General features: G+C 41.5%; 1 protein-coding gene and 1 pseudogene across 4 annotated transcripts; one reads left to right on the top strand and one right to left on the bottom strand.

The window, feature by feature from the left end:
* Nucleotides 1–1799: 1799 nt before the first annotated feature.
* LOC110498867 (uncharacterized) lies at nt 1800–26187 on the bottom strand. 4 transcript variants are annotated; one of them, XM_021575537.3, is made up of 8 exons: nt 26011–26179; nt 23446–23523; nt 7984–8186; nt 7772–7873; nt 7525–7617; nt 4783–4893; nt 4552–4675; nt 1800–4446 (listed from the first exon to the last, which is right to left on the bottom strand). In XM_021575537.3, the coding sequence occupies exons 1-8, from the start codon at nt 26036–26038 to the stop codon at nt 1994–1996; spliced, it is 3192 nt and encodes a 1063-aa protein (XP_021431212.3). In that variant the 5' UTR covers nt 26039–26179; the 3' UTR covers nt 1800–1993. The 4 variants fall into 4 exon arrangements, with proteins under 4 accessions (XP_021431212.3, XP_036811553.2, XP_090068323.1 ...); XM_036955658.2 differs by having other exon boundaries at nt 23461–23523; XM_090212197.1 differs by lacking the exon at nt 23446–23523 and adding an exon at nt 10278–10497 and having other exon boundaries at nt 26011–26164.
* LOC149974389 (uncharacterized) lies at nt 21016–21683 on the top strand (annotated as a pseudogene).

Raw genomic sequence — 26187 nt, 5'->3', positions numbered from 1 at the left:
CAAATTCATAGACAGAGCTATGGATACAAGGACTGACCATTGCCTTTCCTTCTAAAACCCAATTGGAGACGACCCTAGGTTCCTCGCCTCAGATCTCCTCCAATGAGTTTTGAGGAGGATGTGAGTAGTGAGGAGTTGAGCAGAGATTCATTGGGACAGTGCTCATGTCATTGTTTTAGGTGGAATTTAACTTTTTTGATGTTGATCTGTGACAATGTTCTGCTCGCTCAGCCACACTGCAAGCTCTCAAGTTCAATTTACACTCCCGACTGGCTTGCGCACTCTGTGAGGTTCTGTGTTATGCACTATAGCCCGTTACCATATGTGATTGAATATTATTTGCTGTTGGTTTGTGTGGATGTATGTGTTATGCAACATTGCTGACTTGAGACATTGTTAACAGTTTCAGGGCCATGGGCCTTTCTCATGATGGAAAAATACAGAATGACATGAATACAGGAACTGTGCAATGAGTTGGGGGGAGCACATTCAGAACGTAGTGTTGCAAGAACAGTCTTTTGTTAGATAACAGGAGCCAGGTGCCTGATAACTGTATATTCTACACAACTACAACAACTGACCGCTGAAGCGCTTAGGGGGCTGGGACCAGCCTCTGCGCCAACAATCAACGATAGGCTGGGTGAGTCTCAACCACGCCCAGTCTCTACTCGGACAGGCCGGCTCGGAAGCAGGAACTACCTTTGTCAGAGTATATTTATAATATCTTTGTCAGGAACAAGTCAGTTCTGTTTGCCCTGCGAGGTGGAACAGAGAGCCCGTATATGAAAATTGCATTTACCACTTATTGCTTAGCTAATAAAAATACATAGTATACAATCGGTGACTCAATGTCATATTTATCCTGATACCAGATTCGAATTGACGCAACCCTAACAACTCGCAGGACACCTCTGCTCGCTTGATCATATTTCTTCTCTCTCGATGGTCGGGCAATGAGGTTTCATCTTGCTCACACCCCATTTTGTGCGTGTTCAACTTTTTAATTGGATTTGACACCATACATGTGATTACTACAAACCTAGACAGGGATGTGTGCGCATATGTAGCCATAGACGGGTTGGTTGTTTAGCAACAAGACCAACTCGTGCGCAACTATTGTGAAAAACAGACGGGGTTGGCTTATAATGTTGACATGCCATCTACATTTCATCTCCAATGTTTATTGAAAACATTTGCACAATAAGCACTTCTCTCATATCACTACAGTTGTTGATTAGGTAGCTAGCTAAATTTAGCCACATTAGCATTGATATGAAATCAGTCAAAACAAGACATGTTATCAATAACAAGATGAAACGAGCCACTTTACGATACCCCACCCCACATGGCAGTTTGTCATTCTTGCTAGCCATCCAGAATCACAACACGCTGACTTCTGCACCATGGAAGCACGCACATGGTTTAGGTAACATCACGAAAACAATCTATAGTCCAAAGGCCAGCAGATAGCGATTTTGAGTAGTTTTATCTTATAATCCAAAGGGAATGTATGCAGCCGGTACACTCATATCCTGTGGGCTGGTTTGTACATAAAACATTCTCCATTCAGGCTGCAACGGTATGGATTTCCTCAATCTAATGGCGAGAAGGTGAAAAAAATAGAAAGTATGCATACTTTCATTACGAATCTACTTGCATAGATTCCTTTTGGACGGTAAGATGAAACAACTCAATATCGCCATTTGCCAGCCTTTCGGCAACAGTAGCCGATGTGAAATGGCTAACCAGGTTGAGACAAGGAGAGGAACTGAAAGAACAGTGTTATACAAAACCATAACCAAGTATTTTATTCTACTTTTATTTAGTTTCAATTAGACTTTTCTCGCATAACTGTAGTTATTTGAAAAGGGGAAACATTGACTGGCCACAACAAAAAAATTACAAAAATAAAGTGGGAAATGCACTCAGGCCACAATCTTATCAAATGTACATCTTGTTACATTAAAGCACAATTGGGGGGAAGGAGGGATTATTAACATTTCAATAATGATGTACATGATCGTTTATGTACATTCAGCAGAGTTTTACGTTCGAAAGCTTTTCCACAGTCCAAGCATTTATAAGGCTTCTCGTTTGAGTGTGTAGACATGTGTCTCTTCAAGGAGTCATGGTAGTTAAAGCTTTTGTCACAGACGGAACATGAATACGGCTTTTCTCCTGTATGAGTCCGGTAGTGCGTAGTGAGATAATTGGCTTGAACAAAGCCCTTTCCACAGACGTTGCACTTGAACGGCCGTTCTCCAGTATGGTATCTCGTGTGTATCCTCAGTTCAGCTCTCGACCTGAAAGCCTTATCACAACTCTTATGGTTGCATTTAAAAGGTCTCTCCCCCGTGTGAATCAGATCATGCCTTTTCAATGCATTTGCACAAACAAACTGCTTGCCACAGTACGTACACGGGTAGCGCACCCCACCATGCTTAGTCTTCTCATGGTTCGCACGGGAATTACTAAGCCTGAAGGGTTTCCCACAATGGCGACACGGGAAACGACACTCTGTGGATTTTTCACCGTGGCTATTCTGCATGTGTTGTTTCAGGTCAATGTTGGTACAGAAGGCCTTGCCACACTCCCAGCAGAGACAAGGCCTGTCGTCAGAGTGCCTTTTCTCGTGTTCAACTAGGTCGTAATTGTAGATGAATCTCTTTGGACACTGGGAGCACTGTAAGGGGAGGTTCCCGGTGTGAACCATCTCGTGTTTGATGAGGGAATGGAACTTCTTGTAGCTTTTCGGACAGTGGGTGCAGACGAACGGTCCGCTGAACTTATGGACATCCAGATAGTGTGTTCTGAGGTTTGTGAGCATGAAGCTCTCCTCACACATGCTGCACTGAACGGGCCTGTGCCAAAGCTTGTGTCTGGTTAAAGTTTCTAAGTCAGGCAATACCTTCCTGCACCCTGTGCAGTAGAGCGGGCCGTGGATAAGTTTGTGTTTCCTCAGTTTTGATTGGATCGTGAATGTCTTCTCACATTTGTCACACTCAAAACGTATGTTGAAGCTGTCGAGCTCAGCAGCGTCAACTGTCCGAACCTTGCAATAGCGTCTGAGATGGACCCGCAAACCTCCGCTGTGTATGAACTTCATCCCACACTGAGGATGAGGGCAGGAGAAAGGGCGCTCGCCTGAGTGAGTTCTCATGTGATACTCAAAGGCTCCAGCAGTCACGTATTTACCACAAATACGGCACATATGTTTTGGTTTTTGGAAGGTTTTTCGGTTTGACTTCTTTGCTGTGCTGGAGCACTTTGGTCTTTTGATCTGGCTGAGTTCTGGGTCGTAAGATGGGTCCTGGGGAGTACTGGTGGAGGATGAGTCACTGTCCTCAAGAGTAACACCACTGGACGGCTCGGTGTCTTCTCCCTCAGGTGATGCTTTCTGGACTGCTTTCGCTTCTCCGAGTGAATAGTGACGATTCGCAGAGTGAATCTTCATGTGGGTACTCAAGTATCCAATGCGATGCACAATCTTGCCGCACACCTTGCATGTTCTACGGTCTATTGAGGATTGTGCGAATTCTGCCTCACACATAGTAAACGGAACACTACTGCCCTCTACAGAGGGAATCTCCTCTTGTTGCCCAGTTCCAAATAGACATGACTTTCTGTGAGTTTGCAAAGTGTACAAGTGCTTGAAAGTCTTCTGACAATTGCGACACTGATAGGTGCGACCGTTCTTATGGGTTTGCATGTGCTTTTTCATGTCTGAAAAGCGGGATAAGACACGTCCACACACTGTGCACATATTGGGGTTTTGGGGTGTTTTAACCCTCTTGCAGACACGTTTTTTCTGTTCTGAAAATTCAGTTTTGGTTTGCTTCAATTCTCGTGCTAGCAATGTCTTCATCTTACGACCCCTGTTTCTTCTCACTGGTTCTAAGGGCAACGTCAGGTTAGCGGTGTCAATCCTTTGTAGCTCCACTGAGGGCTTGTGAAGCATGGACGATATGATCGTATCAGACAGGTCTATGCTTTTCATTTGTGGAGGGCTAGGTGTTCGGTGTTTTTTTCCATCAGGCATGCCACCGGTGTCATTTCTGTCTCTTTTGAGCCCTTTGAGTTTATTGGTTTTGATTAAAGGTGCCATCTTCCCATCTTCCCCTAAAACCAAGACTGGTTCCACCTCTTCAGTCTCAGCAAACTCTGAATTATCCTCTTCATTAATAACTGAGGATGCTTTTTCCTTTCTCTTACATTCCACCCTATCCTCTGCTATTACGTCCATATTTGTCCCGGGTTCCATCTCTGTGTACTTTGCCAGTGTTGCAGAGTCCACCTCCAACTCTTTGGTGAATGTATCTATAAAGACATTCAAGGATGATACGTGTGTTTCTGAATCTGTCTGTTCAGTTGCAATCACCACCCTTTCTACTGGAGGGAGACAGAGAGCTGAAAGAATGCAGTCCCCATCGGAAGAAGACAGAGTATCTAGAAAGGGAAGAGGATAAATGAAAGAAACTTTGAATAGTGAAAATGTTTTTGTCCCTACAGAAGAAAAGCAAACATCTATACGGGTCCTGTGAAATTGCTTACCATGGTTGTCCAGCTGGCCAAGGTCTCTGTGGTACTGAAGCAGAGTTTTCAGCTGCTGAGGGTGAGACACTGACTCAACACATTCCTCAAGAAGAGAGGGGGAGTCGCTGAGCAGCAAGGCAGCCTGACACAATGAGGAATACAGAGTTAGAAGGAATATAGGTAGAATTCACAATATTGCGTAAGTGTCAAGCCCATGGTTCCTCTATATAATTGTATTTCTACTAGTACCTGTTGGAAGTTTGACACAGGAAGTAGCTTCTCCAGTCTCGAAAGGAATTGCCACATGAGTTTCTGTATGGCTGCATCATAACTGGAACCAAATTCTACAGGAAAAACATCCTAAAACAGAGTTTTTAAAATTGTATTATTATTTCACCAGGTAGGCCAGTTGAGAACAAGTTCTCATATTCAACTGCGACCTGGCCAAGATAAAGCAAAGCAGTGCAACAAAAAGAACAGAGTAACACATGGGATGAACAAACGTACTGTCAATAACACAATAGAAAAGTATATATATACAGGCAATAAATAGGCCATAGAAATAATTACAATTTAGCAATTAAACACTGGAGTGATAGATGTGCAAGTAGAGATACTGGGGTGCAAAGGAGCAAAAAATAAATAACATGGGGATGGGGTAGTTGGGTGGGCTCTTTACAGATTGGCTGTGTACAGGTGCAATGATCGGTACGCTGCTCTGACAGCTGATGCTTAAAGTTAGTGAGGGAGATATGGGTCTCCAGCTGCCGTGATTTTTCTAATTGGCAGCAGAGGACTGGAAATAAAGGTGGCCAAAGGAAAAGTTGGCTTTGGGGATGACCAGTGAAATATACCTGCTGGAGCACATGCTGCTATGGTGACCAGTGAGCTGAGATAAGGCAGGGCTTTACCTTGCAAAGACTTATAGATGACCTGGAGCCAGTGGGTTTGGCGACGAATATGAAGCGAGGGCCAGCCAACGAGAGCATAGGTCGCAGTGGTAGGTAGTATATGGGGCTTTGGTGACAAAACGGATTGCACTGTGATAGCAAATTGGATGTAGTCTGAGTAGAGATTTGGAGACTATTTTGTAAATGACATCACCAAAGTCAAGGATCGGTAGGACAGTCAGATTTTCAAGGGTATGTTTGGCAGCATGAGTGAAGGATGCTTTGTTGTGAAATAGGAAGCCGATTCTAGATTTAATTTTGGATTGGAGATGCTTAATGCGAGTCTGGAAGGAGAGTTTACAGTCTAACAAGACACCTAGGTTTTGTAGTTGTCCACATATTCTAAGTCAGAACCATCCAGAGAAGTGATGCTAGACGGGCGAGTAGCTATCGGTTGAAGAGCATGCATTTAGTTTTACTTGCATTTAAAAGCAGTTGGAAGCTACGGAAGGAGAGTTGTATGGCATTCAAGCTCATCTGGAAGTTAGTTAACACAGTGTCCAAAGAAGGGCCAGAAGTATACAGAATGGTGTCGTCTGCGTAGAGGTGGAACAGAGAATCACCAGCAGTAAGAGCGACATCATTGATGTATACAGAGAAAAGAGTCGGCCCAAGAATTGAACCCTGTGGCACCCCCATAGAGACTGCCAGAGGTCCGGACAACAGGCCCTCCGATTTGACACACTGAACTCTGTCTGAGAAGTAGTTGGTGAACCAGGAGAGGCAGTCATTTGAGAAACCAAGGCTGTTGAGTCTGCCGATAAGAATGCGGTGAGTGACAGAGTCGAAAGCCTTGGTCAGGTCGATGAATACGGCTGCACAATATTGTCTCTTATCGATGGCGGTTATGATATCGATTAGGACCTTGAGCATGGTTGAGCAGCACCCATAACCAGTTCGGCAACCAGATTGCATAGCGGAGAAGGTACGGTGGGATTCGAAATGGTCGGTGATCTGTTTGTTAACTTGGCTTTTGAAGACTTAAGGCAGGGCAGGATGGATATAGGTCTAACAGTTTGGGTCAAGAGTGTCTCCCCCTTTGAAGAGGGGAATGACCGCGGCATCTTTCCAATCTTTAGGGACCTCAGACGATATGAAATAGAGGTTGAACAGGCTAGTAATAGGGGTTGCAACAATTGCAGCAGATAATTTTAGAAAGAGAAGGTCCAGATTGTCTAGCCCAGCTGATTTGCAGGGGTACAGATTTTGCAGCTCTTTCACAACATCAGCTATCTGGATTTGGGTGAAGGTGAAATGGGGGAGCCAGGTGGAAAGCATGGCCAGCCGTAGAAAAATGCTTATTGAAATTCTCGATTATTGTAGATTTATCAGTGGTGGCTGTGTTTCCTAGCCTCAGTGCAGTGGGAAGCTGGGAGGAGGTGCTCTTATTCTCAATGGACTTTACAGTGTCCGAGAACTTTTTGGAGTTTGTGCTACAGGATGCAAATTTCTGTTTGAAAAAGCTAGCCTTTGCTTTCCTAACTGCCTGTGTATATTGGTTCCTAACTTCCCTGAAAAGTTGCATATCGCGGTGGCTGTTTGATGCTAATGCAGTATGCCACAGGATGTTTTTGTGCTGGTCAAGAGCAAGGACTATAGAGCAAGGACTATATCTGTTCTTAGTTCTAAATTTTTTGAACGGGGCATGCTTATTTAAGATGGTGAGGAAAGCACTTTTAAAAGAACAACCAGGCATCCTCTACTGACGGGATGAGGTCAATATCCTTCCAGGATACCCGGACCAAGTCGATTAGAAAGGCCTGCTCGCTGAAGAGTTTTAGGGAGCATTTGACAGTGATGAGGGGTGGTCGTTTGACCGCGGACCCATTACGGACGCAGGCAATGAGGCAGTGATCGCTGAAATCCTGGTTGAAGACAGCAGAGGTGTATTTAGAAGGCAGGTTGGTCAGGATTATATTTTTACTCATATTCCTATGAGTAAAGGAATATAAGCCATCTATTAAATAATCTCCTGGGATTTTTCATTTGTGGAAACATACAGCAGTCACATGGAACTGACAACTATTCCATACCCACTGACCTGGAAGAAATGTTCCCTCTCATCTGGGTCTTTCAGAAGGGTTTGAACCAGCCCCAGGAAGCTGGATTCAGATAATCCCACCTCTGCATCCGCCTTAAACACAGAATATAAATGTTGCCTTAAATCAGGACATCCTAAATGATAGCTTTTCATTTATGCTGCATATGTTTGACCTAATGGATCAGTCATATCAGAAATATTTATGACCGACAGACATTAGCGGATTCTCTGCCCGTGAGGAGCTCACCTGTGTCCCCCAGAGAGGTGTAAGGGTCTTTATCCTGTCCAGGTGTGGCTGAATGGTCTGGAGGTCTGTGAACGGCTTCGAGCGACACAACTCCAGGACCAGCTGAAAGCAGAGCATCCAAGTCAGAAAATGTAGAGGGGAAGACATGCATGACTAAATATGTTAATCTCATCTTTCCGCACAAGAGCACTAGTTCCGTCCCTCCCTCTCACCCGTGCTCGAAGACCCAGAATAAGTTGGGCCCTCTGACTGTCATTCAGAAGCTCTGGAACCACATCTGTGACCATGGTAACAAACTCCTCCAGCATCCCATAATCCATCACGTGACTCTGCTGGATCGTTTGCCAGATGGCTGCTGAGACCAGGCGCAGTGGTGGGACCATGAGGCGCAGAGCGGGGAGAGGAAGAGGGGGAACTGAAATAGAGCATTTGGTTTTAATGAGGACAGCAATGCCTTTTGTTACAATTGATTCAGTTACAGTCAGGGTTGAACAATGCAAAAAGGGGTGCTAATGGTAAAAAGAAAATGTGTTTGAGCCAATACTAGCCAGATCGTTCTGACCTGAGATTCAGGCAATAAATACAAAAACTTTCAGGTCAGAACGCACGGCTGCCAAAATGAGGGAAGTGTGGAGCCGGCGCAGGATATGACTGAGAAAACGTACCTCATCCAGAGATGGAAGATGTCGCCATACTCCTATTTATCCCATTATCCAAAATGACATCAAGAAGATTGAAATACTGTTAGTTTTTAATTAAACTGCCTTTGTCCTCATGCTAGGTAGCAGAAGCCACAGCAGCTATTTTAGAATGGCACGTTGCGTTGAGCAACAAAGGATAGTCAGACAATCAGGCTCCTTTGTTGTTCAGCACAAAGTTATATGGGCTATCCCAAAATGGCCTTTGCTACCTAGCATGAGGATGAAAAAGGCAGTTTAATTACAAACTAGCAGTATTTCAATCTTCAATTTAGGATAATTAGAAGGACAGCGACATCTTCCATCTCTGGACTGAGGTAAGTTTTCCCTGCCATATCCCGCCCTGCACTGTCCACCTTAACCCTGAGACCCAACATTGGAAAAACAAGTTTCCTAAATTACATCCTGTATAGGCCCTAAACAAAACAAAAGTCAAACATTACATAGTGTATCTCCTTAGACCCAGGTGTATCCATTAATAGTATTTGTTGTGTGTCAGTATATTTGTGGCATCAATAGCCTCAAACATTAGAAACATGTCCACTCGGTGAATCCTTACAGCTTTAACAATACACATCAGTCTCCGATGCAAATGTTTGAGAGTACTGCGTCGGTCCACGGACCCCAAACCGATCCAAATTTAGCATGCGTCAGTCGGAAAAATTTATTATAGCGTTGCAAATCACCAATTCACTCAAATGTTTTGCTGACGTAGGTTTCCTACCTACCTAAAATACGAAATAGTTTGTGACAACTCATGCATTCTTTCCTTCAGTGTCAGACTCATAGAACGGTGTTGATACTCAGTGATCTTCATATCATTTTGCATGCCGAACAACCCTAGGGAATATCAGTAACATAGTCAAACTGCGCACTATGCCCAACGCAATGCAGGCAGCCTGATCATCTGCATGGCACCTTCAGCACTCAAATGTGACAATGGCTTGCATTATATTAGGTTTTATTAGTTGACTGACCCATGTCGTTGTCTAGATTTTGGGGTGCTTTCAAGACAAATGGCAACTCGGGAAAAATACAAGGTCAAATCATGTTGGTAATCTTCCGGTCGGAATGTCCGATCTCTAGAAATATACCAGAGTTGACTTGGAATTTCGAGTTGAATGATCAACGATTTTTCCCCAGTCGGAGCTATTCCCCCCCCAGAGTTGAGTTGTTTTAAAAGCTGCAATTGTTATCTTGGTGCTTTCGAAAATTGTGTTTTACCAGAGACATATCCTACCTGCTGAAAAGGAGCTTACAATAGATTTGATTTAGACTGTTCAGGTTCACCATCGACAAGTTTAGCTTTATACAAAGTGTATATGGTCATTTTTAGATAAACAGGGTAAAGTTGATAATTCCATGACGAGGAATCACTTTTTCAAGGCAGACTGCATGGCCAAAGCGGGAGGTGAAAAGACGCTCAACTTCCAAACTTCCATTTGATTTCAAGATGGGGAGGTGAAATCCAAAGTTGTACTAAACATGTTTTTTTGGGGGGGGGGTCAGTTCAGCTTAAATAGCACAGATAGATTGTAGCTTCCATCAATGTAATTGCATAATTTCCAATCCCCAATATATGTTGTTATAATATAGACACACACAGTACAGTCGTACATTTGGACACACCTACTCATCCAAGTTTGTTTTTTTACAATTTTCTACATTGTAGAATAATAGTGAAGACAAACTATGAAATAACACATGGAATCATGTAGTAACCAAAGCATTATTTGAGATTCTTCAAAGTAGCCACACTTTGCCTTGACATCTTTGCCATCTCTTGGCATTCTCTCAACCAGCTTCACCTGGAATGCTTTTCCAACTGTTTTGAAGGAGTTCCCACATATGCTGAGCACTTGCTGACTGCTTTTCCGTCACTCTTCGGTCCAACCAATCCCAAACCATCTCAATTGGGTTGAGGTCGGGTGATTGTGGAGGCCAGGTCATCTGATGCAGCACTCCATCACTCTACTTTTTGGTCAAATAGCCCTTACACGGCCAGGAAGTGTGTTTTGGGTCATTGTCCTGTTGAAAAACAAATGATAGTCCCACTAAGCCCAAACCAGATGGCATGGCATATCGCTGCAGAATGCTGTGGTAGCCATACTGGTTAAGTGTGCCTTGAATTCTAAATAAATCACAGACAGCATCACCACAAAGCACCCACACACCATAACACCACCTCCATGCTTCACGGTGGGAACCACACATGCAGAGATCATCCGTTAACCTAGTCTGCGTCACACAAACACATGGCGGTTGGAACCAAAAATCTCAAATTTGGACTCAGACCAAAAGGACAAAATACCACCGGTCCTAAGTCCATTGCTCATGTTTCTTGGCCCAAGCAAGTCTCTTCTTATTGGTGTCCTTTAGTAGTAGTTTCTTTGCAGCAAATCGACCATGAAGGTCTGATTCACGCAGTCTCCTTTGAACAGTTAATGTTGAGATGTTTGTTAATTGAACTCTGAAGCATTTATTGGGGCTGGTAACTCTAATGAACTTATAAATGGCAAAATAGGAAAGAGGATATGGCACAGCTGCCAATTTTTTGGTCCTTAAATGAAGCCGGTATACTTTATAAAAACAAACAAAATATAAACCAATTTTGGTCTTTAATGCAGGGCGACAGACAACTTCTTTACTTTCTCCCCCTTCTACTTGCCTCTTCCATTTTTGCGGGAATGCTGCAATTAGTTGGTTGTAATTTTGGTAAACATGTCCATATATTTTTTATTAGCTGCATGTGTGACAACGCCACCAGTCCTATTTATGATATCCCTTACAAAGATGACGAGTTTAACCACAATATTTGTTGTATTATTTGTTCTGTCTTTTCTGGTTAAACTGAAATTGCAACAAACTTTCTATGGCTCGTTTTAAAAAGATATATTTTGAAAGATGATTTCCTTTTCAAATACCTGAAAGTGAGAGGTTGTAATCTGAATAAAAGGAAAAAGGCCATTCTTGAACATAGTAATGTCTCACCCTAACTTGCTAGGAGAACCAGTTCGGATTTAAGAATAACTTTTGTATGACTGAAACCTTCAGTGAAAGGTCTAATGCTTTAATATTTAATAATTTCTGCCCACCGAATTCACATTAATTATATAAAATGCCCAGTTGAAATAGTCTGGCCTGCCGTTCCAAATAAGTGAGTATTCTTTGCTCATAAAATAATTTAAAAAACAAGTCGTTATATGTAGGCAAGACCATAAGCAAATAGGTCAACTGAGATATGACTATAGAGTGAATCAGGGTGATTTTTCCACAAATACAGGTATTTTCCTTTTCATGGTAGCAAAATCTGACCGGTTTGTTGTGAGATCATTTATTGTAGTAAGATAATTTCTTTCAGGATATGTAGAATACCAATAAAATGGTCTGATTAACTACACAGTAAACATTTTATTTTTTGGTGATCCGATGCATATCATCATTTGGTTGTAAAAAGTATCTAGATCCTCTATTAGAGAGCTGTGGAGGGATCCAAATTGTGGATTTAAAAGAAAGCATGAATCAGCATACAATGACCTTTGTTTTTAAGCCCTTAGCTATTAAAATCAGAACCAACAATTAATATCAACATTGATGGCCATACTAAATAGATATGCTGATCGTGAACAAACTTGTTTTGCTCCTCTTGACAGTTTAATACTTTAAGTAGACATTAATTACTATTTTACACCTAGGGTTATGAGGCGTATGTTTGTTGTTGAACGCTGAAACCTGAACTAAAAGACCTCGGTTTAAAAGCTGGAAGTGTTTTTATATACTTTTATTTTGAATCCTACGTCTGTTGGGCTAAATTGCTGTGAGCGCTGCTATCGGTCCCGGGATCCTGCCAGATTCCATATAGGGGGAGAGGCGTGAAAGCCCAGCTAGCCTAGCTGGCTCGGCTGTCTCAAACGGTGGCCACTATGGAACGTTTCCAACGTTGCAGGAGCTGCGTTTACTTTGTTTTGTTCCAAGACAATGTGGCCTGCATTGACTTTCAATGTAGCAACTCCTTGCAGAGGACGACAGGAGCGAAGTAGCTACTCTTAGCAAGCAAGTAGCAAACCTACATAAGCTACTGGGGAACCCACGCCCACCTACTGGGGAACCCACGCCCACCTACTGGGGAACCCACGCCCACCTACTGGGGAACCCACGCCCACCTACTGGGGAACCCACGCCCACCTACTGGGGAACCCACGCCCACCTACTGGGGAACTCACGCCCACCTACTTTTTCTTCCACCCCAGTTTATTGAATCAGATGGCTCATTCATCACAAAGCCCACTGATATTGCAAACTACTTTAATGACTTTTTCATTGGCAAGATAAACAAACATAGGGATGACGTGCCAGCAACAAAACACTGACACCACACATCCAAGTATATCGGACCAAATTATGAAAAGACAAGAATTGTACTTTTGAATTCCGTAAAGTTAGTGTGGAAGAGGTGAAAAAAAATGTTGTCTATCAAGAATGACAAGCCACCAGGGTCTGACAATCTAGATGGAAAATTACTGAAGATAATAGCAGACGATATTGCCACTCCTATTTGCCACATCTTCAATGTATTCCTACTAGAGAGCGTGTGCCCTCAGGCCTAGAGGGAAGATAGTCATTCCGCTACCCAAGAATAATAAAGCCCCCTTTACTGGCTCAAATAACCGACCAATCAACCGGTAAACTTCTGTGTGCACACACACAGATTTAGTATTGTAGATATGTGGTAGTGGTGGAGTTGGGGCCTGAGGGCACACGGTGTGTTGTGAAATCTGAATGTATTGTAATGTTTTACATTTGTATAAACTGCCTTAAAATTTTGCTGGACCCCAGGAAGAGTAGCTGATCGGGATCCATGATAAATACAAAATGCATAACTTTAACCCATTTCATAAGAGATGCACCTAAATTGAAATATTCCAGACATTTATAAGTAAATTCCAGTCATACTTTATCAACAGCCTTTTCAAAAGTCAGCTATGAATAGAAAGCCAGGTTTCCTAGATTTCAGTGTTCTATTGTTTCCAGTACTTGTCTTATATTATCTCCAATGTATCATCCATGCAAAAAAACTGACCGATTAGGATTAATAATATCCAACAATAGCTTTTAATTCTATGCACTTTGCTCAAATTTGTAAGAGGCCTCCATTTTTTTCAAATGGACTAGATCTTTATATTTACAATTATCTTCAGTTAGTGGAGATGGGGAGATACGGGGTACTTTGCCTCAAAATACATTTGGTGAACCATGGGCGACTACATTTGTAACAAGTTTCAGGAAATTCTTTTGGCAGAATTTCTAGGTTGATGGAAAAAATTAAAGTTATTCCTTGCAACAAATTTCGAAAATAACTGCAGCTCTTTGTTAAGTGTTGCAGTCATTTCAGTAACTGTAGTAGCTGACGTGTATAGCGTTGAGTCATCCGCATACATAGACACACTGGCCTTACTCAAAGCCAGTGGCATGTCGTTAGAGTTAAACAGCTACCCTGGGGAATTCCTTATTCTACCTGGATTATGTGGTAGAGGACTCAATTAAAGAACAACCTCTGTGTTCTGTTAGACAAGTAACTCTTTATAGCAGGGGGTGTAAAGCCACAACACATACATTTTTCCAGCAGCAGACTATGATCAAAAATGTCAAAAGCTGCACTGAAGTCTAACAAGACAGCCCCCCCCCCCAATCATTTTATCAATTTCTCTCAGCCAATCAGTCATTTTTGTAAGTGCTGTGCTCATCGAGTGTCCTTCCCTATACGCGTGCTGAAAGTCTTAATTTCTTTACTATGAAATAGCATTGTATCTGGTCAAACACCATTTTTTCCAGAAGTTTACAAAGGGTTGGTAACAGGCTGATTGGTCAGCTGTTCGAGTCAGTAAAGGGGGCTTTACTATTCTTTGGTAGCAGAATGACTATAGCTTCCCCCCAGGCCTGAGGGCACACACTTTATTGTAGGCTTCGATTGAACATATGGCAAAAAGAAGTGGCAATATCATCCACTATTAATGAGCCATATCTGTTCATGGTTCAATAACATACTTAAATCATCCATCTACTTTGCAGATCTGTTTGGACAATTTTCACACTCAGATCAAAGTTGCTAATAGTCGATCCTTTCGATTTTTTTTGCCCATGGGAGAAGTATATTTTGCAACTCCTCCAGTCTTTTTCCCACAAAACGTCATCTAAAATTGTTGAATGCGTTTCCTGTAAACATACATATGGGACACATCCTTTGAAAAGAGCACAGTGCCGCCAAAAGATAATACATTTTTGGCCGATACTTCCCTTGCCAAAAAAAAAACACTGATTTTTTTAAATGTATTTTTATGCGGCCATATAAGCATTCTAGTACAGTTAAATAGTTCACACACACAGCGGTCTAAGGCACTGCATCTCAGTGCAAGAGGCATCACTAGAGTCCTTGGTTCGAATCCAGGCGGTATCACATCCGGCCGTGATTGAGAGTCCCATAGGGTGGCGCACAATTGACCCAGCGTTGTCCGGGTTTGGCCGGGGTAGGCAATCACTGTAAATAAGAATTGGTTCATAACTGACTTGCCTAGATACAGCGAAGTCGGAAGTTTACATACACCTTAGTCAAATACATTTAAACTCAGTTTCACAATTCCTGACATTTAATCCAAGTAAAAATTCCCCGTCTTAGTTCAGTTAGGATCAAAACTTCATTTTAAGAATGTGAAATGTCAGAATAATAGAAGAGAGAATGAGTTCAGCTTTTAATTTTTTAATCTCCTTCCCAGTGAGTCAGAAGTTTACATACACTCAATTATTTGGTCGTATTGCCTTTAAATTGTTTAACTTGGGTCAAACATTTCAGGTAGCCTTCCACAAGCTTCCCACAATAAAATGGGTGAATTGTGGCCCATTCCTCCTGACAAAGCTGGTGTAACGGAGTCAGGTTTGTAGGCCTCCTTGCTCGCACACACTTTTTCAGTTCTGCCCACAAATGTATGGGATTGAGGTCAGGGCTTTGATGGCCACTCCAATACCTTGAATTTGTTGGCTTTTACCACACCTTTGGAAGTATGCTTGGGGTCATTATCCACTTGGAAGACCCATTTGCAACCGAGCTTTAACTTCCTGACTGATGCCTTGAGATGTTGCTTCAATATATCCACATATACAGTGCTGGTCATAAAATAAAAACTAGCTAGCTCATGGATGCAAACAATGTTCTTCCCCAAAAACATAGCAAAACGACATGTGTTTCAGTAGCTATATAGTTAGCTAGCTAACTATATAGCTAGGTGTCATCTAAAATAACCCAAATTCATAAGACAGTTCTTATTTGATTAATGGTGGTCGGACCCATCTGTGAAGCTAGCCACAATAGTGGACTTTGCAATTAGACTTCAAAATAAAAGTCCGTCATTGACAGTGGCCATCATTTAATAGATCATGCTAAACGAGGTTGGAATGTTAGAAATTATCCAAAGACAAATGTTAATTTAAAAAAACTGTTGAAATCACACGGGCCTCCCGAGTGGCGCAGTGGTCTAAGGCACTGACTGCATTGTAGTGCTAGCTGTGCCACTAGAGATTCTGGGCTCGAGTCCAGGCTCTGACGCAGCTGGTCGCGACAGGGAGACCCATGGGGCGGCGCACAAATGGCTCAGCATCATCCGGGTTAGTGGAGGGTTTGGCCGGCAGGGATGTTCTTGTCCCATCGCGCACTAGCGACTCTAGTGACAGGCCGGGCGCAGTGCATGCTGACATGGTCACCAGGTGTACGGTATTTCTTCCGACACATTGGTGCAGCTGGCTTCCGGGTTAAGTGGGCATTGTGTCAAGAAGCAGTGCAGCTTGGTTGGGTTTTGTGTTTCGGAGGATGCGTTGCTCTTGACCGTCGCCTCTCACGAGTCCTTAAGGGAGTTTCTCCCCCTTTGGCTTTGTAGGACCAACATTGCCAGGCAGATCTTGAGGGGGTGGTGCTTTAGTGGGTCTCTGAATTTCTTTGTTTTGGCTGTGTATAGGCTACTTACAGTAGGCCCATAAAACAGAAGGACTTCTCCTTAGTGTATGGGTCGCTCAGGTGGGTGTCTAGGGTATAGGGTTGGGGACTGTTCCATCATGATAGGACAATAACTAAACTACATTTTAAAATGTATAACCCATATCTGCACAAAATGTAAATAGCTCTCACAGGGTAGCCTAGTAGTTAGAGCGTTGGACTAGTAACCGAAAGGTTGCAAGTTCATATCCCCGAGCTGACATGGTACAAATCTGTCATTCTGAACAGGCAGTTAACCCACTGTTCCTAGGCCATCATTGAAAATAAGAATTTGTTCTTAACTGACTTGCCTAGTTAAATAAAGGTAAAATAAAAAATAAAAATAAACAAGCCCTGCTCGCAGACATAAGCTCTGGTATTCGCAACCATTTTCCTTTTTCACTCACTTAACTCCACACTTTTCCAAACGCAAAAACACACCCTACCTTGCATCACAATACACCTGCACATACTGTGCTTTTTATGCAGTGTTCTTATCCCTACCATGTTGATTGAGTACTTTTTTTTCCCCAGTTCCTAATACTTGATGTATTATTTAGTTAATTATCCTTTCTTCTAATGAAATCTTAATATTTATATTTTATAAATAGATAAGTCAAATACTAATTATGTTATAACATTGCTTGAATGGCGTAGTTGTAGCTTATTTCTTTATTGTATTTTGGTTTCCCCATTTTTATTACAATCCCTTCCATGGATAGTATTGGGTGTTCCATTGTTCAACTCCATGGGAACTTAAATATTTAGAATAGCCATGGAGTAGTATGGGTGTGTGAACATTATGTTATCAATATACAGTTTATCGACTATGAGAGCTACACATTTCCCTTTTAATCTATTCTCCTTGAAGAGTGGGTGCAGAACTTTGCACCGTTCTGCACCTTCTGTCAGAAACTGATCATCCATGCCAGTGTGTCTTTTACCCAGGCTTTTAACCAGTTATTTAAAAATAAATAAAAAACATTGGCAATGATTGGGTGCTCATATCCCAGTCCTAAACGGTGTACATGTTCAGAGTTGGATTTTGTCTACAACATCGTCTGGGATCTGCAGCACTAAGAAAGAATTCTTTCACCACGATTTGCACCTTTTTCTTTGATACCAGTAAGTAACAGATTCTCTCTCATAGATCTTGTCTGTATGTCAAGGCTTCTCTCAAAGATGTTCTCCTTTTTGAAGTTCATTAAACGTCCGTTTCCATCTTATTGAATGTACCTTTTAGCTTGTCCGTTTCCTTCGTTGTCACAGCTTGTGTCACTCATCTTGGAGGCTCGCCTTCAACGACTAATTCAAGTATGCCCAGTTTATCATCAGATCGGTTTCCACCCTTAGCATTCCGGGTGGTGAAAAAGCATAAATCGTCTGTCCGTTGAGGAGTCTCGTGTTCTTTTGGGGATTGGTTCTCCATGATTCTCAGACATGTTTGGTTGGTTTATTTTGGTAGATAAATAAGGCTAGAGAAATGTGTTATCCAGATTGAAGGTTATTACCCATGAGTATGTGAAGTGCTAATATTTAGTCAGAGTTTGAATATTACGTTTTTATCTTGAAGTGATCTGCACCGCTGTGTTCAGTCCGCTCTTTTCATGACAGACTAACCAGGTGAAAGCTATGATCCACTTCAAAGCAGTGTATATGAAGGGGAGGACAGGTTAAAGGATTTTTAAGCCTCGAGACAATTGAGACATGGATTGTGCATGTGTGCCATTCAGAGGGTGAATGGGCTTGAAAATATTTAAATGCCTTTGAACAAATATGGTGCCATGCGCACCGGTTTAAGTGCGTCAAGAACTGCAATGCTGCGGGGTCTTTCCACACTCAGTTTCCTGTGTATGAAGAATGGTCCACGACCCAAAAGGCATCCAGCCAACTTGACAACTGTGGAAAGCATATAGTCAACAGGTACTAGCATCCCTGTGTAACACTTGACCCCTTGTAGAATCCATGCAAAAAAATTATTTATTTAACTAGGCAAGTCAGTTAAGAGCTAATTCTTATTTACAATGACGGCCAAGGAACAGTGGGTTAACTGCCTTGTTCAGCGGCAGACCGAGAGATTTTTACCTTGTTAGCTCGGGGATTCGATCTAGCAACCTTTCAGTTACTGGCCCAACGCTCTAACCAGTAGGTTACCTGCTTTGTGGGCAAATGGGGGTGCAACTCAATATTAGGATGGTGTCCCTAACGTTTTGTACACTCCGTGTATAGGCATTAGCTATTCATAGCTAATTTGTATAGGATAAATATCTGCAAAAGTGCCAAGTTAATTAGTGGGTGATGGTGATTTCAGAACCAAAGTGAAGGGGACAAAAAAAAAAAAAAAAAAAGCTATATTGCCCCCCTAATCTGACAGTGGTAGTGGAGTGGTAGATGCCTAATCTCCTTTACGGCTCCGATAAACTGCCTACATAGTATGCCTAGGTCATTCATTTAGCCCATTCTAACATTCCACCGAACAGTAACTGAATGCCTGTCTGCATGCTTTATAAATGACTCACGGTCTATAGGAACTAACCATTTTCATGAACGGGGTGGTGTATCTAATAGAAGTTTACAAATTTAAAAAATAATATTATATATATTTTTTTTTTTACATTTTTTTTTTAAACTTTTTGGTGACAGGGGGCAGTATTTTCACATACGGATGAAATGCATGCCCAAATTCAACTGCCTGCTACCCATCCCCAGAATATAAGATATGCATATTAGTAGATTTGGATAGAAAACACTCTGAAGTTTCTAAAACTGTTTGAATCATGTCTGAGTATAACAGAACTTATTTAGCAGAAAAAAACCAGAGGACAAACCATTCAGATTTTTGTTTTGATTATTGAGGTCACTCTTTTCAATGGGTTTTCATTGGGAATCCAGATTTCTAAGGGTCCTTCTTGCAGTTCCTATCGCTTCCACTGGATGTCAACAGTCTTTAGAAATTGGTTGAGGTTATTCCTTTGTGTAATGAAGAAGTACGGCCATCTTGAACGAGGGTCACTTGAAGTGTACTGTTAGATAGAGGCGCATGACCAGAAAGCATGCTTCAGTTTGTTTTCTTCCTGTATTGAACACAGATCATCCCGTCTTCCATTTAATCGATTATTTACGTTAAAAAATACCTAAAGTTGTATTATAAAAGTAGTTTGAAATGTTTTGGCAAAGTTTACAGGTAACTTTTGAGATATTTTGTAGTCACGTTGCTCAAGTTGGAACCGGTGTTTTTCTGGATCAATCAAATGCGCCAAATAAAGACATTTTGGATATATAGACAGAATTAATCGAACAAAAGGACCATTTGTGATGTTTATGGGACATATTGGAGTGCCAATAAAAGCAGCTCGTCAAAGGTAAGGCATTAATTATATTTTTATGTCTGCGTTGTGTCGCACCTGCAGGGTTAAAATATGCTTTCTCTCTTTTGTTTACGGAGGTGCCATCCTCAGATAATTTGTGATTTAATGAAAGTTACAATTTTTATAGTAATTCATTTGAATTTGGCGCTCTGCATTTTCCCTGGCTTTTGGCCAGGTGGGATGGGACGCAAGTGTCCCACATATCCCAGAGGTTAAACTTGCCACTGAGCGTACACCATTTACACACGCAGAAGTAGGGCTGGGAGATAAATCAATAATTAGAGGGAATTACTTCCCTCAATAACAATATAAAAACATTAATATTAATTTGATAATGTTGATATAGAATAATTAGGTACAGCAGTCCATTTCACCTCTGAAGCAGCAGGAACGTGCAGAGAAGTGACAACATGCACGTGGAAAGGTATACGCCCACTAAAAACCACTTAGCACCTTGAGTGATGGAGTAGCCACTTAAGCACGAAAAATGAATGATGTAGGCAAAAACAGCGGCACTGAGCCATGGAGAAGGAGCAGCTTCCAACAAAGAAATTGATAAAAAGGGTTAAACTGTTTCAGTTATTTGGAAGTGGTTTGGCTTTTTGAAGTCCGACAAAGAGCAGAGCAATGTTGGGTGCAAATTGTGCCGTAGACAGGTGGCTACCAAGTCTGGTAATACAACAAACCTTTTCCACAATCTGAAGCAAAATCACTCTTCATAACATGCAGAAAGTTTGAGCTACGGTATTGATAAAACCAAGCACCAGCCAATCTAGGGATGTTCCCCCGAAGCAGTCAACGCTGACAGCGTTTATGCCTTACGAGCAAACATCGAAAAGACATCAAATGCTATTATGCATTGCATTGCTAAGGACATGCTACCAATTAGCAGTCAAAGGTTTCAAGAGGTTCATCAATTTAATTGACCTCGGGTACATGTTCCCTGGCCGCAAACATTTCTCTCACACTGCACTGCCTAAACTCAACGGCAAGTGTAGAGAAATAGTTGAGGAAAAGCTCAAGACAGATGACGTATTTTGCTACTACTACCAATCTGTGGTCTAGTCGCACATCAGAGCCTTATATTATCCTTACTATACACTATATTGACAAAGAGTGGAATCTTCTAAATAAATGCCTTCAAACATCACACTTTCCTGACAACCACACGGGTGAAGCTATAGCAGAGGAGCTCATTGACGCCCTCGCCTCCTGGGGACTCAAGTCAAACCTGATGATGGTGAAACAGAGCTCACCCAAACCATCAAAATTTTGGTCATGGACTATCTGCAAGAGAAATATGACGACCTAGCCACAGATGACTTCCTGGACAAAGGCTCGTTGGTCGACCCTCGGTTTAAAACACATTACATCAAAGCGAAGGTGGGCCACATAAAAGCAAAGCTGTCTCAGAGATAGTCAATGAGGGACATGAAAACCCAAGCCCAGCACTGGGAGACGTTGCTGCTGCTTCACCTCAACTGCCAGCTAAAAAGAGTCACCGGGCAGATTTTTCCAAAAGCCATGCTACACCACCACAGGTCTTACTGAAAACTCAGCTGCTACCTTCAGTCTACTGATGCTGACCGTGAAACCAATCCACTGGACTGGTGGAAGATCCACCCAAAAAAAAACTTTCCCAAAGTCAGCCACCTGGCAAAGCGCTACCTGTGCATTCCTGCAACCAGCTCACCCTCAGTGTTTTTAGCACAGGTGGCATCATGGTGACCTGCCATAGGGCAGCTTTAAAGCCAGAGACCGTAGACAGACTTATCTTTCTTGCTTGTAAGACAACTACCCCAACTTCAGCTGTGATGTGCCATTAGTTATAATGCATATTGACTTGCACTATTATTTTATTTATTGTTCATAACTTGTAAGGCTTTATAGCTTAAAAAAAAAAAAAAAATTGAGTTAATGTTATTTGTGAGTTCTACTTCTGACAATGAATAAGAAACATGAAAGCCTTCGGTTTATTCAGGCAGGCTTGAGTCTTTAGCGGAAATTAACCTTTTAAACACTTGATTAAAATAGTGATAATTATCATTAAAGCTAGAGACAGTAGACAGACTTGTCATTCTTGCTTGTAAGACAACTACCCCAACAAACTGATGTGCCATTAGTCTAACAGTTTTAATGCATTTTTTTTTTCTTGCTCATGACTTAAGGGTTTACCTTTTAAACATTTGATTAATATCGTGATGATTATTGTTATCTAATGAAAAAAAATATAGAAATCGCCCAGCCCTACACAGAAGTCAAGCTCAGATAGATCCAGCACAGAGGCCCAGCTCATGAGCTCCACCAGTAGCAGATTGTACAACTATAAATGGAAAATGAATGTGTTCATGCAACAAATGTTAGAACAAATCGATGCGGTTCAATGCACGAATCAGCTTTTTGTTAACCCGCACCCAATTGCTAATGGCCCATCTATATAAGTAAGTGAAAAACTGAGGCCCCCACAAAACCCTAACCCACAAATATAGGAAATGCACTGTAGGCTACAGCCAGAGCTGGAACAATCAGTGATTTTTCTTTTGCCTAATTTAGATACATTTCTGCTTATAATTTCAACAATTGAGTTATTGACAGACCATTGAACAAAACAAGGCTACCCCCAAGTCATGTTAGTACATTAAAAAAAATAAGACAAATTTCTGAAAACAGAGTTCAGAACATGAAAGCCAATTATCTCAATCATCTTTTTGCAGATAGAACCTTTGTTCCAAGCTCTCAATTTGTTAGTCAACTGTCTATAATTAGATACATGCAGCTTCTCTTCTGTCATTACAGGTTGCCCTAAAAGACTAAATAAATCCTTGCTCACCAGGAATAATGTTTTAAATTTATAGAACGAATGTGTCAATCTAGTTGACGTCGGTAAAGTTGTCATCTCAGCTTCTTTCGCAGAGCAAAGATGTTTAGGCACCGGGAGAGAACGCAATACAAAAAAATAACAAGTATTTCCAAAATGACATCAGTTTGACCCGTTGTAAGGAAATAGAAATCTGTGAAAATGACCCAACATGTTTCTGATAAATATTAAATATCAGCTTATCATATTAAGTTCAACGCTGATAATGATAGGGACAGTCGGTAGAGGTACCGACTGCTAATTCGCATTCTCTCAATATGCGGAAATAACACTCCACTCCTGTTCCAGTGAAAATGTACACTGAACAAAAATATAAAAACGCATGGTACCAAGCGTTGGTCCCATGTTCCATGAGCCGAAATAAAATAGCCCAGACATTTTCCATGCAAAGGTTATTTCTCAAATGTAGTGCACAAACTTGTTTACATCCCTGTTAGTGAGCATTTCTCCTTTGCCAAGATAATCCATCCACCTGACAGAAGTGCCATATAAAGCTGATTAAACAGCATGATCATTACACAGGTGCACCTTGTGCTGGGGGCAATAAAAGGCCACTAAAATGTGCAGTTTTGTCACACAACACCACAGACGTCTCATGTTTTGAGGGAGCGTGCAATTGGCATGCTGACTGCAGGAATGTCCACCAGAGCTATTGCCAGAAAATGTAATGTTAATTTCTCTACCATAAGCCACCTCCGACATCGTCTTACAGAATTTGGCAGTACCTCCTGCTGGCCTCACAACTGCAGACAACGCCAGCCCAGAACCTCCACATCCGCCTTCTTCACCTGTGGGATAATCCAAAATCAGCCACCTGTACAGCTGTGGGTTTGCACAACTGAAGAATCTCTGCACAAACTGTCAGAAACCATCTCAGGGAAGCTCATTTGCGTCCTCACCAGGGTCTTGACCTGACTGCAGTTCACCGTCATAAGACTTCAGTTGAATTTGTATAGTGCCTCACAATCACACATAACCAGCACTGCTATCATCCTCTACCACTTCACCAAATCTTTCCCAAACATTACATTTCTGGCCATCTAGTCTTTCTACTCTCTACTTCGCAGCTTTTCTCTTATTGAAAGAAACGCTGACATGTCCTTTTAGCCTCTGAGGATCGACTAACTTTTTAAGCCCATTCCCAAAAGCATTTGGCTTGTAGGCTATTTGGCGCTTACAGATAAGCCCTAACGCTTACTCACTAATGTCAGATAGACTAAAAAGAATGAAAGAAAAACCCTAGAATGATCCATTTCAGCACGCGCATCACTACTAGATACTTATCAAAACATCTTGAAAGGGAAAGATGCACATCCCTACCACTCGTCTGACATCACTGGTCCCCTATACAAGCATAGGTTGTTGAACATCCATGCCAAGTACATGTTAAATATGTTTCCTTTCTTCTTGAAGATGTAATGATTATATAGAAAAATATAAATTGAAGAACAAACATTCTAAGCTAGAGGTAGTTTTTGCAGGTGTTTGCAAAAACACAACATTGGTTTTAAAGGGATGTAAAACAGACAGGGCCACATTCATATATTTATAGGCAAGTTAGATTGTGTCGCTTCCAAATTCTACAAATATGGACAAGCAAACACTTACAGCAACATTGATGCCCCCGCTACATACACATCAAAAGAACATAAGTATATATTTTTAAAACAAAATGAGTGGTTTATGAGCTCAGAGTACTGCCATTGACAACCTAACTTCACCACTTTCATGTCGAAGTGGTAAGATCGAAGGTTCTCTCCAAATTAAGCCAGAAAAGACAACCCAAATATTACTAGATGTAAGACAGGTGTCCTCCATAAATAGAAAATTCACAAAATAGTTGATCCTTTCAAAAAATATGTTTTTGATTGCAAAATACAAATTAGTTTCTCATTTGATTTTTTTTTTATTGGAATACAAAAATTGGGATTGGTCAAGTTGATCAATTTGGCTATCAGACCAAATGTGACTTGATTTCAGATATAAATACCATTTCCATCACATGTAAATGCTTTGGATCCATTTGTATGTGATTTTAATAGTATTTCAGGTTCTTAGCACACATTCTTCCTACCATTAAAGCCCAAAGTTGCATTTTTGCAACATTTCCAGAAAATTGTTCTGCAAACCTAATCAGAGGCCTATTACATGCATTTCTAAAGGGAAATAAATAACAAAAATAAAAGATTAATACTGCTGTTCATAACCAAGTGGGAAGTCCTATATACCAGTCGGTTGCAGGGCTCCTGAGTGGCGCAGCGGTCTAAGGCACTGCATCTCAGTGCAAGAGGCTTCACTACAGACCAGGCTGTATCACAACAGGCAGTGATTCGGAGTCCCATAGGTGGTGCACAATTGGCCCAGTGTCGTCCCGGTGAGGGTTTGGCCGGGGTAGGCAGTCATTGTAAATAAAAATCTGTTCTTAACTGACTTACCTAGTTAAATAAAATTAATAAATGCAAGTGCTTGGAACTCATTGAGAAACACTATCTGGCTAATGACCAACAAGCTGCGTCAACCATAAACTAAAAGTACTGCTATCATGTTGGTAAACAAATTATAGTGTTCAAAAACATAGATTTTTATATGTTTTGTTGTTGCATTTAACTGCTGAAAATGTAAGGTAATTTCCTTAATAGGTTAAGTCAAAGGACACCATGTGGGAGAAGTCAGAGCTCAGGAATGATAATTAGTAGTAATTACCAGCTCGAGGGGGTTCAGGTGGATTTTTCCCTGTGTGTTAAATACCTCCTTCCCACTTCACTAGAACTTTAAACCTGCGTTCATAACCAAGGTTAAATAAATAACATTTAAAAAGGTATGTTTCCCTGTTCAGGCATTACATGCGTCAACCAATGGTAGCATGCAACGTCATCGACTGCGCAGTCAGGCAACAGATCGCTATAACATAATGGTTAGCTGATAAGTAAAATACCATTACGGGTGTTGTAAGATCTGGCATACGTCCGCAACGCCTGGCAAAGGATCGCGGCCTAACTCTGAGGTTCAGATGTATTTGCTGCCTAAATCAGGTCGGAACAGTCAGCCAATAGTATAATATTGCCAATACATGACTTGCTAGCTGTATTTATTTGGTAAGAGAATACGCTGATAAAAAAAATGCCATTTGACCCGCACTGTTCCCTAAACTTAGCAAATAGAAAAGGAAGTGAACTTAACTGATAACGTTAGCTAAATAGCTAGTAAAGCTAACGTTAGCTTGTCTGTACTAACTAGCTAGGATCAGAATGATTACAAATTGTACTGCATTTTACCATTTTTTACTGAAACGTGTCCTCTCATCGTGCGGTCCAAGCTGCAGTCACGTCTATACTTAGGAACTGGGGGTGACGTTGTAAGGTTTATCAAAGTTCTTGAATGTGAAGCGCCAAATATTTTTCTCTTCCTCCTTGGAAGCGGGTCGTTGCTAGAAGGGATACAATTTATGTCGA

The sequence above is a fragment of the Oncorhynchus mykiss genome, chromosome 20 (genome assembly GCF_057628025.1).
Source record: "Oncorhynchus mykiss isolate SJ-2025 chromosome 20, ASM5762802v1, whole genome shotgun sequence".
Lineage (NCBI taxonomy): Eukaryota > Metazoa > Chordata > Actinopteri > Salmoniformes > Salmonidae > Oncorhynchus > Oncorhynchus mykiss.
Note: the sequence above shows the minus strand (reverse complement) of the source record. Positions and strands in the feature narration are given on the sequence as shown.

What these genes read in the sequence shown, in the direction of transcription:
- LOC110498867 (XM_090212197.1), bottom strand. Translation starts at nt 10,419, where the DNA reads ATGACCTGGCCTCCACAATCACCCGACCTCAACCCAATTGAGATGGTT. An exon ending in AGAGGGAACATTTCTTCCAG is followed by an intron (nt 4,894 to 7,524) that starts GTCAGTGGGTAT and finishes ACTCTGTTTTAG; the next exon opens with GATGTTTTTCCTGTAGAATT. An exon ending in TGGCCAGCTGGACAACCATG is followed by an intron (nt 4,447 to 4,551) that starts GTAAGCAATTTC and finishes TTCCCTTTCTAG; the next exon opens with ATACTCTGTCTTCTTCCGAT.